This window comes from Saimiri boliviensis, chromosome 5 (assembly GCF_048565385.1).
Source record: "Saimiri boliviensis isolate mSaiBol1 chromosome 5, mSaiBol1.pri, whole genome shotgun sequence".
NCBI lineage: Eukaryota > Metazoa > Chordata > Mammalia > Primates > Cebidae > Saimiri > Saimiri boliviensis.
This window is the reverse complement of record NC_133453.1, coordinates 81,718,149-81,736,653: the sequence shown is the minus strand read 5'-3', so window position 1 is coordinate 81,736,653 and position 18,505 is coordinate 81,718,149. Positions and strand designations below refer to the sequence as shown.

Sequence of the window (18,505 nt, the reverse complement as noted above, 5' to 3'; positions counted from 1 at the left end):
GCCATAGTGTCCCCAGACAAACTGATTTCTACTCAGAGGAAAAAATAATGTGATATTTTCACCTATGGGACATATGGAAAGCCAACTGAATAATATTTCAGCACCTTCACCCTCTACCTCTTTCTCTCTCTTCCTATGAGCCTATCCCCATGGCCAGCCCTGAGCCTCCCACTCCTTCTCTATTCTCCAATCTGCTTTTTCCCCTTGAAGCTGTTTCTCTTGGGGCCCTTAGCTGGCCACAATATGAATCAAAATGTGTTGTTGAACATCAGGTATTCTTAATATAGAAAATATTTCTGCTTTAATCGTTTAAACCAAATAATACTAATCTTTAATGATTTTTTCAAAAATACTCCAAATTCTAAAAGCACCACTCAAAAAGAAATTAAGTTATGGTTCTACATGTGTGTGGCCTCTACTGATTTCTTCCCCCAAGAAAGAGAAGCTTCTGATTAAACAAATAAATAATAACAAACACATTTTTATTCTCTCACCTTTGCTAAGCCCCTTAGGTCTTAGGGAAGAATTTTATCTGTCACTTTAATTATGCTCTAGATCATCAGGAAAAAAATTACTTTTAAATAAGCAGGGTTTTTTTTTCCAACTGTTTATTGCTTAAGTGTGAATTATATAGCTACAATGCAAAGGCACTTTTAAAGAATGTTTGCGTTTTGAGTACAACACTGTGGTTAAGAGTTAGGCTGCCTGGTGGGATTCCCACCTCCACTATTTAACCTCTCTGTATATTGGTTACCACAACATCTAAAACTGGGAAAATAAGAGTACCTATTCTCTTATGGTTGCGGTGAAAGTTCCATGAAAAAAGGCACATAATGCACCTAAAGCCGTGGTTACTGCATAGTAACCATCCACTACACGTTTGTTGTTACTGCTGTCACGATTCTTGTTACACACAGACATTTAACTGCAACACAAGGCGGTGAGATTAAGAGTTAGAGCACAGGTAAAAAGTGAGGGAGTGCAGAAAAGCACAATTAATGCCACTGGGCAAAACTAAAATGGGCCGAGAGGTTTTGACGGAGGAAGGAATGGTTGGAGGATGTGAAAGGGAGAGTGAGTGATCAAGAGTGACCAGAGGAAGGACAATGAGACCCAAATGTTTGTGGTAAGCCCCAGGAATGGCCAGTATTGTAGTAGCTGAACGGGGCATACTTGTAAAGGATGGTTAAGTGATTCCTTGGAGCCCCAAAACAGGGAGTCTTGAATAGCAGTCACAAGTGTCGAAGGCTAATTTGGGAGTCATCAAAGACACTGAGCAGGAAGATCTCTGCTCCCCAATGAAAGACAACTCCAAGTGGAGAGATGAATTGGAAAGGGAAAGCTGACAGCTGAGGTGAGGAGGATTAAGTGATGACTAGGACCCGATGGATAAGCAAAAGTGAGAAATCAACTACAGAAACTGAAACAATTCTGAGATGGAACATCACCACCACACTACGGAAGCAAAGCTTTGAAGCTTTGGACAACTGTCAAATCATTATTTGCAGACAACTTGACTCATTTAAATACTAAATTGGCAGTGCTAAAATAGAAATAAATTCTGGCAATGGCCTTCCTATGAGCCAGACCTAATCCAATAGCCTAAAGTGGCCAACACTATCCTATACAGAGTTAAATTCTATCCAAACTTTATATCCACTATAGAAGAAGTACTCCAGGCAGCATTCACCATACACATACCAGTATAAACACATTTAGGGAAACTTTCAAAACTACAGAAGTCAATGGGCCTAAGGAGTATGCTCACCCTTTATACTGCCATAGCAGTATTTCAACAGGCACTTTACATATTTCACAAATGTTGCTAAGCTTTAGTTTCTAAATTAAAATGTATCCTGAATCCCTCTGCAAATCTGGGTTTTAAAAATGATGCCTAGTTTGAGGGAATGTGCATTTAATTACGATATCCCTGGGAGCTGTGAATCTCTAGGAAATAGTCCAAAGATCTTTCTTAGTTTGATTCAAGTAATAAATATTCAAAAAGGGTGGGGTAAGTAGAACAACCAATGAGCCTTGAAGTGAACAATATGGGGCAAATTTTTGTTATTTAAATAACGATCTGCAGATGTAGGAATAAGAATTAGCAATAGTGGATTTCTTTTTCATCATCCAGAGAGTCTTAAAACTTATTTGCAGATTTAAATAAGAAACTTGTGTTTGAGAAAATTAAACAGCATATAAATGCTAAGGATCCCTATATTGCTTTTTAGGAGACACTCTCAAATTCACATTCACCAAAACAGAGAGAGCAAAGGCAGAGAATTATTTCTCTCTAGATAGAATTAATGAGGGAGTTATCCTTGTACTTACCTAAGATATTTTCATGCCTCAGCATCACAGTGTTGTACAATTCTGTTTCCCTGAACCATGACTTCTCATCACGGGAGGAGAAGATCTTCACAGCAACATTTTCCCCTTGCCAACTGCCCCTCCACACTTCACCATACCTGCCTTTCCCTATGGAAAACAAAACATAGGTGACACGGAACAGTAGGCGTTTTGTAGGTAGCCAGCCTATCATTAAGAATAAGCCAATTAATTTAGTGCAGGCAACTCTTACTCCCTTCCATTCCTTACTGGAGAAACTCAGCTTGGGAATATAAATAGCACAACCTTTAATTTTTAGTTTAGTTTTTTTTTTGGTCTATAAAGACATACAAAAATAAGGTAGAAGCTGCCCCTCTCATCTACCACATTGTGGTAACAAACTGCCTTCTGTATCCGCATTGTATAATTAGCTGCTAATTACTCAGTTTACATTTAAATTCCTCTGTTGAAAGGTATAAAATGCATATGATTTTTAAAACACATGAAAGTAAAACTTAGGAAATGGTACAGATTATTAGATTTCAATTGTGTTCTAAAAGCCAAAAAAGTTTACATCAGTAAATTGAATTCCCTCCTTGGTTCCTTCCCTCCACACAGGTTCAACATAGGCACTTTCTAAGTTCAAATTGGTGAATTTAGATATGCATTTTTTTTCCACAAAGGAGAACAATTAAGTATAAAATGTTTTTAAAGGATTAAAAAACAAAAACAAAACAAAACATAATGCTGTGATACTGTGTAGGGGATCGACAAGCAGCCACTGCTATCCACAAAGATCTCTTGGCGGAAGATGTATTTCAAAAGAGGATATGCAAAGTCTTAAATACACACATAATCCCAGGACAGCTCTGACTTCTTCTGACACTGGTCATGGGTATTTGTTTGTGAGACGGCTCCCGTGATGCTACCAGTGGTCTACACTGAAAATGTCACTTGGAGAATACATTTTGGAAAATGTGGCAACGCCACTTGTGATCTCATCTTTCTGGTGCATGGCCCCCTGTTGCAGCAGCAACACACTTGTCAGCTCGTCGAACTACATGCTCCCTCTTCCATTCTTCTTTTTAATTATAGGTAGTTGTGATCAGGGAGGTTGGAGGAGGAGGTAATTACCACAAGACTATGAGGATCAACAAGGGGTATAATCAGCCTGGATAACAAAGCAAGACATACAACTTGCAGGGGAGTGGGGCTTTTTACCCAGGCAAGTGGCTGCTGGAATCACACAGCTTCTACTTAGCAGCTGCAGCACCACCTGCAGCTACAGGAATACAGTTTTTTGCTGGAACACTAAGCCACTGAAAACCCAAACATGGAGAGAGAAGCAGGTCTGTCCAGGAAACACACCTGAATCATAACCACAACCACTAAATCTACACTACGGGACAAGAAAATCATGTCCCTATTAAATACCAACAACTAACCCAAAAGGATGTTGAATGTGGCTAACAAGTGCTCCTTGTGGGCCACTGTTAGGTCACACAAATATAATTTAGTACGGGATTCCTTTTAATAAAGTCATAGCAATTTGCCCAGCATTTATAGCTCAAGGTGAGGGCTAGTGCTGATACACTACAAATACTGGCTGCCAGCAAATGATATGCTCATCTTTTCCTGCCTTTGGTTCTATTTTGTATCTTTATTTTCCCTTTGTCCTCATTTTCTCATTAGGAATGAGAGCAAAATAACCCAGGGAATTGTAGACATAAAATTACATCAAATCCTTTTAGTTGTTGTTTCAAAGAAAGCAGGAGATGCTGAGGTAGGTAAATTGAAATAGAAATTTTTTCAATAGTTTTTAAATGCTTTTAAGTTGTTAAATGCTTTCTGCAAATGCATCATGATGCGGAAGCCCCTAAAACAAAAGCAGAGCTGCCCAAAGGCCCTGGTCATGGAGCCCCACCAAATGGCTCCCGTAAGGCACCTGAAATTTGTAGTTTCACTGATCATCATCCAGAAATGACTCCCCTAACCCAACTTCCCAAGTTTTCAAACCAAAAATGGTAACATAGCATCCATGCAGTTTATCATATGTATTTTTACTAAAAGCTAAACCACATGAACAAATTACAAGCTACTGAAAGGCATTGCTTTTAGTAAAATCTTTAGTCCTAACTCAAGAAAATGCAGTAATTATATTTATACTGTTTCAAAAAAATGCTGAAGAATATCTACAAACCAGAAAGGTGGTTCTACATTTTAAAGGTGCATCACTATTTGCCCTTTGGACTCTGGAGCCAATCTCTGAAGATTAGTCTTGAGATAGCATGCACGAGATAGGAGAGCTAGGGGGTGAGACAGGGAAATGGATCCCCTCAGTGTCTTCCCACCACTACCCAGATAATCTTGTTCATAATCAAATAAGATTCTAGTTGATATAAGAGGACAACTCTGATTAAAATTAATGAGCACATTTGGGGCTTTTCCATCTTTCTCTATTCACAGTCTGCTGTGGAGAAGCGAGAAGGGGGAAACAGTGGCAATAGTTGTAGACCTAGAGAAAGAACAACCAAGCTCCTGCCAGGTATTCCTGTGCCTTGGGGTGGCAGCCACTGCTCTTCCTACCTCTGCCCATCCCCCTTTCTACTACTCAGCTTGGGGTGTCCCTCTTTCCATGAAAACAAGAAAAAATCTGGAGAACAGCAGCTAAGTGGTGGGGGCAGCTTACGAGTCACTTCCCAAAAGCAAAAGATGCAATGGCAGGAGCTGCAGAGTCCATCCTTAGAAATCAGGAGCACTAGGAGGAAGGTGTAGAGACGCTGCCAACCCATTATTACTACTGCAGCCATCCTTGCAAGCCATCTTAAAGAGAAACTTATGAAAATGGTTATGCAGCTTGCAAATACCCACCACGTAAAAGTAAAGCTAACAAAAATCAGGGAATAGGCACTTTGTACCATCTTCCTAGAGAGCGAATCGGCAGCATATGAAACAAGCTATAAAAAATTTTCACAAATTTTGATCCAGGAACCCCCAATTCCTGGAAATTTTTTCTAAGAACTCAAAAGAAAGAAGCAATGTGTGCAAAGTCTTTCTCAAGCAGTATGGGTATAGTTACACTACCATGCCATGGACTGCTCCATAATCTTTAAAAATATTTGTGATGTGTACAAACACATGAAATGTTCATGAGCTTAAAACTGAAAAAAAGGATATAAGTTTATATCCAGTATCTATGGTAAGGACATAAATTTGTACCCAATATCTATGGTAAGGAGCAACCCTTTCAATTCATTTTTTAAGAAGAGAACAATTGTAGTTGAAATTAATGAGCACATTTGGGGCTTTTTTAGAATGAATTGATATGGTTGCTCCTTACTATAGGTATTTTAAAGCAATCATATGAAATCATTCTCTCATCCTCCCAAAGGGTCCACTTGCAACTGAAAGCTTTTGACTAGGCATTCTCTGTACTAATTAGCAGACTCCTTTGATAAGAGCTTCAACAAGTTCAGGTGCTCCAGCGTTGAGTCAGACGGAATAGTGACCACATCCCCTAAGTTTAATAAGAAAACAACAGGCAACAAAAAGCAGATTTTCCAAGTTCCATCTTACTTTGAAAACCACAACACTGCATATTACCCACAAAGAAAGGAAAAAAATGAATTACCAACACACTCCAACAGTGTAATCTGGCGAGCCACTGTTCTTTGTACCAGAAAGGGAAGACCAGAGCCACTTCCTGACGTACATGAATGATCCAATAAATCCTGTAGTTTAAGACAAAGGGGAAAAGAAACTATTGAGCAATACAGCCCCCACTTTGGAGTACTAGCATGCATGACATTATAACTCACATGAGGGGCAGCAACCCGGGACGCATGGCCTGTTAGTGTGCATGTAAAGCTCCTCTGGAAGAAGGAAGAAGGACTGGTTTTATTTCTTTGGAATACTAGAAGCTAGCACCTTACCTAATATATGATAAGTTTTCCTGAAGGAGAAGCAGTCCTTTCCTATATGCAGAGTTTCAAAATAAAATATCTAATGAAAGAAGCTGAGCAGACAAAGTTGAAGGTGTAAATCAGGAAGTCCAAGAAGCAGAGCCGAGCACAAGGGAAACAGTAGAGAATAGCAGGTGGAACAGAAAGGGGGAGATGTCCTTTCAACTTCAAGAACTGGGTGTAATTTACCATATTCTGCTATGCTCACTAAGTATCTGTCAAATGATTCACTTTAGTTGCCATACCAACTAAGGAACTCTAATTAGGAACAAACAAACTAGAAATAAGGAACAAACAACTCTAATGTGGTTTGTAACAAAAGACTCCAACGACCATGTGGATCATTAAATTGGTACGCTCAGGGAGAAATGGGCTGCCTGGATGGAGGTTTCCTTTTAGGCAGGTGAGAAGCAAAATTATATTAACACCTACTTGTCATTTCTTAATATGAATCACTCACAAATCTGAGAAGGAAACAAATAAAGCCTTCATTGAAAACATAAAGCCAGTATCCCAAGTTAACGTCTACAAAAGAAGGTGTTGGCAAAAAGATTCCCAGTTAGTTCATTGATAAAAGTTTTCCTTCCTACTCTCAGCATAAGCCAAGAACCAGAATGTCTTTTGGTATCAGGCATAGGTTATCGATAATAAACAATACTGTGTCCATGGATGACAGAGGTAGGATTGCAGTAATATTCAGTTAATATTTGTCAAAGCTCATCCTTTCCCAAACATGTGGCTGGCCTACTAAAGCAATACATTGATTTGTGTGAATTTCATCTTCTTTCACTTCCTCTGAGCACCACTGTCAAGTACTGTTGATCGGCAAAATTACCAAAAGCTGAACATCCAACGGAAGAAATTTAGAACCCTTAAAAACCACAAAAGGGATAATCAACAAGAAAATGAGTGTAGATGAAGCAGAGTTTCATATCTCCCTAACCATTTTCTCTCTTGCGGTTCTTTTTTCTCCTTATTCATTCAGTCTTTCTTCAAGAAGAATAATTCTGAAAATTAAACTGTTTTGTTTTTTTCATAATGTATAATCCTGCTTCTAAATGCAGTTCATAGACCTAAGGAAGGGAAAAAAAACATCAACCCAAGCATGTAATAAGCATGTATCTCAACTCCCAGATACCAAGTCTTCTTTTTGTTCTTCTCTTTTCTTTTTTTAAATTAAAGACAACGTCTCACGATATTACCGAGGCTGGTCTCGAACTCCTGGCCTCAAGTGATCTTCCCCCTTGGCCTCCCAAAGTGCTAGGACTATAAGTGTGAGCCACTATGCATGGCCAAGGCTTGTTTTTCAATGTAGATGTGCAGTTTAGTAAGGGTATGCTTTGTTGAAATACACAAATGAGCATATTGCTTAAATAAGCAAGTAAGTATGCAGACCAACAATGATAACGTGTTTTAAATAGTGTTCTTTACTGTGTTATTATATCATGATATACTGTCATATGACATGGTTGAGTTTAAAAGACTATTTTGGCATATGCTCTATTCCTCTTTCAAAATTCTAAAAGCTATTTAAATGGTAATTTGTACCAAATATTCCTATTATTGCCCTTGGTAATTAGTTACGTTAGCAGCTCTGAAGAATGAAGTTCTAACAAACTTATTTTAGAATCTTGCTTTGCTAAAGCTTTGTCAGGATTCATCCTCACATCTTCTTGCTACTAACTCAATAAACTCATTTAATTTTCCTTAAAGCTTGAAATAGACTTCTAAGTATATATCTAACAAAAAAATTGTATTTCTCTACTTTTTGAAATGAAATGTCCTTATACTGCATTCGCTTTCCCCAGTTCCACTGTACCACAGTTTAAACAGTAGGTAAGTGGAAGCTACAGAAGGTTACTTCCCCCTTTTACATACCAAAAAGTGGCCCAGTGATAGGGCAGGCAGTAGAATGGGATGTTTCCCAGCCCATATCAGGCACCACCAAATGTTGTGACAACGTGTCACAGGCGGATCCTGCAATTGTCCAGGTGTAGCATCTGAGCTACCCAGACGGCCACTGGTGAGGGGAAGTCTCCAGCATCAGCGGAGCTGCAGGGCAAGTGTAACCATAGAACTATTTGGCACTTGGAAACTTGTTTTATAGCAGAACAAGTCTTACTGCGAAATGATTTCAAATACACATGGGCAACAGCATTAAGTAACAGTGAATCACATTAGAAAGTTATCACTTTGACTGCCTTTCAATTCATCAGATTGTCACAAGGAGAGTCTCAAATTGGTTTTGCATGTCTCTTACACTCGCTTAACACCCACAGATCTCAAATTTTTTTCAGAGTAAGCATCAGACTCAGTATAACATCCATGCAGAATGTTGTTATTTTTTTCTTTTGCACTTTATGATAACCTTCTATTTACAGCAAGTGATATACCTTCCCCATTTAAAGTTCAAAGTTTCTTTAAAATGAACACTTGGTAAGCAATTTTAAATGGTAAATAAAAGGTGAAAGTCACTTTTTAATGTGATTTCATCATTAAAAATACACAAAAGAATTTAATGTATAAATACAATAGTTTCTAACACTGTGCAATCCAACGGGTTAGTGACTAGACACGTTGCCATGAACAAGTAAACTGTGGCTAGTGTGACTGATATATGCTATAGGTGTAAAATACACAAGATTTTGAAAACTTACTTCAAAAGCAAAAAGAATGTAAAATGTATATTAATAATTTTTTAATCAGTTATACGTTGAAATGACAAAAATGAGACGCATTTGGTTAAATATTTGTTAAAATTAATTCTACTTTTAAGAAACTTTTGGGGTTTTTTCATTTGTTTATTTTTAAGGTGCCTACTTGAAAATGTAAAATTACCTATGTGATGCACACGTTTCTATTGGACAACAAGGGTTTAACCAAATGACTGCACTCCACAAGGGGGCACCACAGGAGCATACAAAATTTCAAAGCTGCTTTTTTGGATGTCAAGTTTTTAAGCCTTAAATTACAGGGTGCTGAGATAATCTAGAAAGGAAATTCATCTTTAATAGTAAGCAAAAGGTGCCTTTTTAAAAGAGCACTTTCGTGGCTAAAAATAGAGTAACTGAAGACCACAAATTCCAACTCTCCAAAATTGCAGGCAACCATTCTCCTGTCTCTTTTGCTTTACTCTTCAAAGAAAAGTAACTAACTACCAACACTACTAAAATAAATCCCATCCTTTATTTAAATGTCTGTCGAAAATGGCTGTTCTGATATGGGAAGACTACACAGGTGCCAGCATGTGCTTGTTTAGGACATAAGTAACCAACAGCATGTGTGTACACTGTTCAGTCACTCATTACTGGTTAGCGTTTCATGCTCGAAATAAGAATGTGTCTCCAGACATCTTCCTTATGCTTGGGATTCCCTGTGGGGTCATGACTTACTGCCAAAGTGCTGTCTCCAACATTGGTGGTGATAAGCCCTTCAATGGTGCCATACTCCACGTCTCGGGGATTGAGACGTTCTTGATTGCGCCTTTTAAATTTTCGGAGAGCCACTCCCAGCAAGCAGGCTAAAAGACATACTGCGAACACTACAGAAAGAATAATGAGGCCGATCTCCAAGTGGAAATTCTGTGTTCCAGGGAAGGATTTGCCTGCAGTTGCGGGGAAAAGGGGGAATTGGTTGTAAGGATCACTGCTTACTTATTATTAGCGTAACCAATATCCTAACAAGTAGCTCCTGATCCCAACCACACAGTGTCATAACTCACAAAGTATTAAAACTAAAACACTTCCTAATACTTGGCCAATGGCCCAGCCATTTAACCATCATTCAATTCGACACAACTAGGAATTTTTTTAAATTCCACTGAGAATCAATGGTATTAATACATGAATCTGAAATTGATATCAGTCTTAGCAACTTGGATTTGGTATGGTATGTTTCACCATCAAGCCCTTACAGACACTACACTGTAATAGCCTTAGGAGAAAGAGCTATCTGAGCTAAAACCAAATTACCCATCTGTGGTCTCTGTCTTCAGTATATCCTGGGTGTCTACTGCTGATCTCTCATTGATTTTTTTTTACATCACAATTTCTGCCTAGGAACGTATTCATTCTTCTCTTCATTTACTTACTTATTCAGACATTAATTCACTGATTCACTCCCTGGGTTCAGACCTCTTCATAAGATTATGTCCTCAGGCCCTTTTCCTCCCTACATATGCCTTACTCATTTCCATATTACTGGTCTCTTCAGTCACCCAATCACAAGCCTAAATTCCTTTACGTATTTAACTTTCCAAGCCCAACTAATCAACAGCTTGGCATACCTCATACTCCATGGCATATGTCATTTGTATGAGAACGTAGAAAACTAACAAAATGCAACATTGAATTATATATACTGTGGCATCCCTAATCAAATGAGAATGTCTTTAAATTAAAAAATCAGTCAGGTGCCGTGGCTCAAGCCTGCAATCCCAGCACTTTTGGAGGCCGAGGCAGGCATATCACCTGAGGTCGGGAGTTCAAGACCAGCATGACCAACATGGAGTAACTCCGTCTCTACTAAAAATACAAAATTAGTCAGGCATGGTGGCGCGAGCCTGTAATCCCAGCTACTAGGGAAGCTGACGCAGGAGAATCACTTGAACCAGGGAGGTGGAGACTACAGTGAGCTGAGATCATGCCATTGGACTCCATGGAGCCTGGGCACAAGAGTGAAACTCCATCTCAAAAAAAAAAAAATCTTCTATTAAAACTCAAGGTCTAGCAGAGTGATCTGCAGATTAGAAACTTCACACTGTTGGCATAATAATTTTTGTATGAATTCAGACATTTCTTCATGTCTATCAACTCAATTAATAAAAATTTAACTCACAAAGTATAACAGTAAATTTTATTCCATCAAGGACGCTTTTAGTTTTAACCATGTAAATACATGATCTATTTTACACTTGATCTTAGCCAAAAGGCCAAGAAGCAATACTTGATCTATTTTAAAATCCTTTTTTTGATTATTCAATCCTCTTTGCTTGTCAGAATTTAACCTTTTCTATATGCCTTAAAGTCATCACCAAAACTTCAAAATTCCTAGAACATGATCTTGCATTGGCTTTTTTGTTCTTCTGTCTCCTTCCTTGCTGGCTGACATTTCTGGTTTAGATGCTGCTTGTTACCACTCCTCCACTTTTTGGTTTGTTTCTTTTTTCTGAGTACAAAACTAAATAATTAAACCTATTAAAAAGGTACTACGTCGTAAGAGAATAAATTTGCCTTAGAATGAGTCTACATTAATAGTTGCAGACTATTTATGCAATTTAGGGCTCATTTAATAGGGCAACAGTTTAAAAGGAGGATTGGTTTCTATAACATATGCAATCTGTATTGAATATGGTAGAGAGAAGATTCCACATAAACTACAGGATTTGTGTGAAATCTCATCCTGCTTCTAGTGTCAGTGATAGGTCACTGGGCATCAGATATGGGAGAAAAGGTCAGTGAGCCTTTTTTGTCTCCTTCCTCATAAAACAGGAAAGGCATTCCACTCAGTCACCAGTCCGTTCCATTTCCTCCCTACATACTTCACAGAGATGAGTATTTGCGAGCAGAATTGTTTCAGAAATTATGAATAACATCATGACTCTGCAACATAAAAAGGTATTGGGAGCTGTTCACCTGAGTCACAGTAACCAAGAGAGAGCTAACTGGTCAGCCAAGCTGTCCCCAAGATGGACGTCACCTTGCTTACGTTCCCCAAAATGCCCATCCTTCTTTTAGATGCCAAAAGGCTGGTCCTTTCTCTTCTTCACCCAGGGCTACCTTCCTTGTAGCTCTTCGCCTCTGGCTCCAAATGTAGGTGGAACGCCTCGTAGCTACTTAGATCTTTAACCCACACAGACTCAGGAGCACACTAACAAAACCCCTTGATCTCAAAATAGAAAAGTCCACAAGAACCTTTCGTGGGCAGCTGTGCTGTGATGTTCCTGTTACACCAGTCCCCTTGGCAGCACTCCACAGCTTGGCCAGGGGACGGTGGGGTCTTACAGGTCATCTTTCCCTGCTCATAAACCTGGAAGCAGCCTTTCTGGTAGACGTGGAAGCCATCGTTGATGCTCAGTGAGGAAAAGCACTGCTGGCCTTCACAGTGGTCCTCATTACCGCAGGATAGGCCTTCACACACACACATGTAGAGTTTGGGATTGACCTTGGGCTTCTCATCTGCAAAGGAGAGAAAGGTAGGGAAAAAAAGAATTACTGTGTGAGTTTCACCTTCATTGAGAGAATGGTCATTCCAAACACCTCTATCAAACAGAAAGTCAAGCTAAGCATCACTATTGACCAAGAGGTCCACATTCTGTGATTGTCGCTTAACCAACCAACAAATAATACTTGCCTCTCAATGTAGCAATTCATTTATATAAGCTGTGCACCCTTTTAGATCATATTAAGAAAAAGATTGGCTATCATCTGTCCACAGACTTCTGAAAATGAGCTTCTCCCCTATGGTGTTCATATAACCTTCAGCTTGATTGGCTCTCAGATCCCAATTACTGCATCAAAATAAAATGTTTTACTGGAAAATAATGTTTATCACCTTTATTCTATTCCAAAAAAACGCTCCTAAATATATGGCAGCTATTAATATCAATTCTTGCTAGCTCTGTACAAATCCCCACCAACTAGTAAAATGAGGAAGGCTGACATTCTTGAAGCCACATGACAGAAATCTACAACAAGCTGAGTATCCCTTACTCAAGATGTTTAGGACTAGAAATGTTTCTTATTTAAAATTTTTCTGGATTGGGGAATATTTGTATTTATACCGGCTGAGCACCTCATTTCCAAAACTCCAAAATTCAAAATGCTCCAATGAGCATTTCTACTGAGCATTGGGTCAATGCTCAAAGGGTCTGGATTTTGGAGCAGTTCAAATGTCAGGTTTTGGGATCTGGGATGTTCAACGTATAATATAATAAGAGTTTGTGCTGTGCGCAGTGGCTCACGCCTGCGATCCCAGCACTTTGGGAGGCCAAGGCGGACAGATCACGAAGTCAGGAGTTCAAGTCCAGTCTGACCCACATGGTGAAACCTCATCTCTACTAAAAATACAAAAACTAGCTGGATGTGGTGGTGCGCACCTGTAAGCCCAGCTACTCAGGAGGCTGAGGCAGGAGAATCACTTGAACCCATGAGGTGGAGGTGGTGGTGAGCCAAGATTATGCCACTGCACTCCAGCCTGGGCTACAGAGCAAGACTGTCTTTAAAAAAAAAAAAAAAAAAAAGAGTTTGCAAGAATTCACAATCTATAATTACAATCCACGGTACCAATATTTCCAGCTAGAAGCCTAGACTAACTTTTGCAATAGTGGTAACACTGAAGTTTACATAGATGATAGTGGGAATTAATAGCTGCTTCTGAATTTTTGGCTGGCAGGAACAAAAAAACTGGTGCCAAATATGGAGAACAAGGGCACAAGGAGACAAAGGGAATAGAACAATGTTTGACAAATAAGGTGCCAAGTAGGACCACAGGAAGAATCCACACCTGGTGCACTCAGAGTACAAATGGCAAGAGCTGCAGAAACGGATGAAGAGGGAAGCACACCTCATCACTCCGCTTAATTGCCTCTTTCTGAGAATACGAATTTGCAGTTTCATTTTCACATTACTCTTTCCTCTTCCCTTGTCAGTATGATTAGTTTAGATTTGCTGGTCTCACAGTTTCTACTAGTCGGGAAGTAAAGTGTGGATAAAATGTAAACGGCCGAGTCCTAGAGGCCACTGATTAGTTAGCTGAGGCCACTTTTGCCGAAGCACTGTTCATATAAGGAAATTCAGCTTTCAGAGCTCCCTTCAAAAGTCTATGGCATATAGAAGCTGCCTTAATCCCTGAACCCTCAGTAGTGAGTCTGTGAGATAAATGCTTCTTTCTTAAAATAACAGGTCGGGTGGCTGTGCTTTCCAGAGGAGACGTTAAGGTAAGGTCTTTGAAAATGTCAAGTTCATTTACACAGATTTGTGTGGGTGTGTGTAGAGATGTGGGTTATCTCAAAAAGAGAAAAGCATTCTTAATCTTTTTTCTTCCCTCTTCAAAGAAGTGGAAAAATAGTTCACTGCCCACTATAATGTGGGTGCCTCAGCCCACAGAGTAAGTGCATGCAGACACACAGACACAGCCTTCTATTTATAATTGACTTGCTAGTTCTTTTGAAAACCACAAGGGGCTCATCCAAGAGCAAAGACATGCCTGAAAGCAGAAAATCCAAAATAGCCGCTGACAGTCTATGTATGTCACCAGTCTCACCCCTGAGAATCAAGAGCCCTCAAACATTTTTAATGAGCGAAAGTTTTAATGAGCAAAGAGATAGTCTTTATGTTCTTTGCCTGGAGAAATCCGAAGGAAATTCCAGCACCAATCTATTTCTATGAGGATGAGAAACATATATATCTGTTGACATAATCCAGCAAAAAGTTTACACTTGCCAAAAGAGAGCTGAAAGATAATATTTCCAGGGAGTCTAGACATGCTTGCCACTCTTGAATGGCACAAAGCACGCTGAGGGGTGCCAACTATGCTGCCCAACAGGTGATGATTCTTTGGAGGGAAGTGGATGGGTAGGGTGAGGGGGAGAGTTCATGGTGTCAGACTAATTCACTTGTGATCTACAGCAGGGAACTGAAAAGACTACGCTAAAAACTGAAATAATGCAATTTATGTAAATTTGAAACACAAATATGGATTTTAAAATCCTGAGTATTTTTCAAAGATCATAGATACCCCAGGACAGATACCTAACCCATTTAAGAGTATGTGCCTGTTGACGCTGGTTTGGGGAGTAAGGCGTTAGTGCTGGGACAAAGGAGCAAAATAAAAATAAAGTAGGAGAGAGCTGTTCATGGACTAATAATGAATTGACGAGTATGATTTACTCAGCCCGCTGCATGTATGGGCTGCTAAGAATAACAATAAACCAGCAACTCTAGACTAGAGAGAGCCCGCTCATTGGTCCTCCAGAAATGGACAGTCCAGGGAACCAAAGGATTAAGGACACCTGTGGTTGTAATTTTAAAATGCCAAATTAAAAATAAATAAATAAAGTAACAACAACAATCATTTCTCTAATGTGCTCTCAAAATTAACTCTGTTTTTAAAGTTTCATCCCAAACTAAGTAAGTCCACAGATGCAGGAAGAGGCACTGCTTTTCCAGGGTCTCTAGTTTTTGACAGGCTATGCAGGCAACCTGACAAATGTTTGGACTATAACCTAAAGAGTTTTCACCGTCAGTAAAATTCAGCTCACTGTACCTAACTCTGTGGGGTACCTAGGCTTTAATCCTTCAGGGTCGCAAACTAAGTCAAAGGGATTCATTCGGTTATTAAGCACTCTACTCAAACTCTTTCTATACTTCCTGTAGTTGTATGTAGACAACCAGGGGTTAATTACCTCTAAGTTGGTGATTCTTTTCAGTAAGATATCAAATACCAGGGTTTTGATCTACCCTACCCTCCGCAATCGAGAAAAAGGCAAGGAAAGACAACAGTTAATGATATGTAATAATTAACTCAATCTCTGATATGAAAGAACCCTGAGCTGAGTCCAACAGTTAGCTAACGGGGAAGTATAAAACCTTCACTAACTTCTCTTTCCTATTTTGTTCCTCATCTACCATTCAATCTTCTTACTTTGTATATTCCCATATGACTCATTAGAAAAGTCCTTCATGTATTTATTTTTTCTATGTACCCAAATATAAATGAAGACCCTAAATTCCTAAGAATGACAGAATGACCACACAAGTGCACACACATGCATGCACACACTCACATTCGCTACATGCCACTTTCGCAATTTCATCTGACAGAGTGGAGTAGACAGAAGGATTTTCTGAACTACACTTACTAAGTTAACAAGGTTAAAAGCAAGGTAGTCAGGACATTCTCAGATATTAATATCCACAATTCTAAGGAAGACAGCAAGACTCAAAATGCCCATGACTCACTTTTTTAGTCTTGTCAAATTTAGGAATAAGCATGACATGTGTGGGCCTGTGATGTTTTATTTGGTGTGGGAGTGGGGGTGGGGTTCAACAATGATCCCAAAACCACTTTCAGGGCCACAGGTATGGGTGTGCGGATTCCCAATCTTTCAGACTGTGATATAAATACAGCAGACATCAAGAAACACTAAGGAACAGATAATCACATTCTGTGACTGATTTTCAACAGTCCTGACAGGAAGCACCATATCTGATGTAAAGTATTTTACACTTGCCTGTGCGAATATCCAGGAAGTGCCCTGGCAGAAGGCAGAAAGTCTACTCTACCGAATTGACATTCATTTGAATAATTCAGTAATTTAAATGTCAAGCCAGAGGTATTCCCTCTCTGCAGAGCTCACCCACATTGTTTGTTCTAGAAGGCACCTCCCGGCATTACTCAGTGTTATGGCTGGCACTGTGTGCCCTTTGTATCACCAGAGCCAGAGCCGTGTGAAAACACTCACAGCCTGGGCTGGCTGGAAACAGCAGGGAATTCTGACCACAAACAGAGACTGCCTGAGTGCCACCAGGGAGAATACGGGGCTGGCTCTGCAAACCAGCGGTGCAGGCTGGGAATCCCAGGAGTTCACCATGGCCACCTCATTAAAAAGATTTTTCCTGCTCTGAACAATACTTAGTTCACCATCTGGGCACACCTCCTCCAAGTCTAATGCCAGACTGGCCGAGAGACAGGCAGAGCAAAGAGCATCACAGACTTTTAGACACTGTCCACAGTCTGGTTTCATCTTGTACTTTACGGTAAAAGTATTCACATGTCTGTTTCAGTGGGACTTTAGCAATCACAACCCTATGGATTTACCTATTCACGCCTGCCCAGTCATGCACGCTGCAATGCTTTAAGGCACTGAAACTGAGTCTCACTCTAAACGATGCACAAAAACCAACATGTTCCACTGATGTCTTTGACATAAAAGACAAGTAAGAAAATGGTACGAGTAAACCGGCCCATGGCCATGATCTGTTCTACAGGGCAGCAAAAGGGAACAGGCTGAATTTTTACAAGTTCACCTCTCAAACAGTACAAATCATAATGCAGAAATTAGACTGTAATTATAAAAGTCCAATAGCTCAGAATTTGTATCGCTAAAAAAGGAACTCAAGTATCCCTGGACTCCTTCCAATAACTCTAAACAATTCATTCATTTGAAATGGCAAGCTTATATGAGGTTTATAGATTATGGGAGTCCTTCCATCGTCTCCTAATCCGGGAGCACGGTTTGGCACCTCTCCAGAATCTGAAAGCATTTGAGATCTCTGGCATTAAACAAAGGCTTTAGGAAGGATTTTGCAATGCTAGGTATCACTGCCAGCAAGCCTGCTCCTAAGACAGAAACACAACGGTCCATCCGGAATGCCTAGTGAAGGGCATTTGATCCTCTGACAAGAGGACAGGCTACACGCTCAGGGATAAAATATACCCAGTGCCTAAATAATCTCTCATTATAAAACATTCATTTAGGGAACTCAAATCATTTTCTTCCCTTATCTGAGAAACTGACAGTTAAGTTGTAAAGCCAAGAAGAAAATGTATTTCAGCAGTTATGAGAGCAAATAGAGTCATTCAAATGAGATTGCACATAAACTGATTATCAACAACAACAACAAAAAGTTCCAAGATTTTGAACTCCAGATGTGTTCTTCCTCCAGTGTTCCCTGCCTCAGGAAACGGCATTCCCATTCATTCAGGTGCACAAGCCTGACTCTCTTGGGCTTCCATCACGCTCAAAATGGAGATCAGTCATTAACCTGGCCTACAAGTGCTGGCTGACCTGATCCCTGCAGGCTCTTCAGCCTCCTCTTCAGTTACTGAAAGTTCTTAAACGGCCTCTTCTTTCTGCTTAGGGATCTCAGGTCCTTGTAAGTATGGAATTCCTTCCGTGTTGAAAGCTTGTCTCCCTCCAGCCAACACTTCTCCACCTACTTAGTGCCAATCTACAGTGCAGATCTCACCTTACATGTTACTTGCTCAGAGAAGCCTTTGTTCACACACCTAGATTTAAAGTAGGAACCCCTATTAGCTACAGCCATATTTGTGTCTGCATGGCCATTGAACATCACCTTTCCTATAGACTGTAAGTTCCATGAGGGTGAGCTGCATCCATTAACACTTTGCTCACCATTCATTACATACTTCACAACAACCTCAGTGGTTGGCAGGAGTCCAAGCCTGATGATTATTTGCTTCGGAATGAATTT

The 18,505-nt window shown here is 39.8% G+C and overlaps 1 protein-coding gene across 10 annotated transcripts in view; it reads right to left on the bottom strand.

The window, feature by feature from the left end:
- The window catches only part of ACVR1 (activin A receptor type 1), a 144,850-nt gene that overhangs the window by 33,059 nt on the left and 93,286 nt on the right, over positions 1 to 18,505 (bottom strand). For all 10 annotated transcript variants that reach the window (XM_039470014.2, XM_039470015.2, XM_039470012.2 and 7 more), the window contains 4 exons: positions 12,203 to 12,466; positions 9,683 to 9,894; positions 5,960 to 6,059; positions 2,332 to 2,478 (listed from right to left, as the gene is read on the bottom strand). In XM_039470014.2, the coding sequence (XP_039325948.1) occupies positions 2,332 to 2,478; positions 5,960 to 6,059; positions 9,683 to 9,894; positions 12,203 to 12,466 (723 nt within the window). The remainder of the gene's footprint in view (positions 1 to 2,331; positions 2,479 to 5,959; positions 6,060 to 9,682; positions 9,895 to 12,202; positions 12,467 to 18,505) is intronic.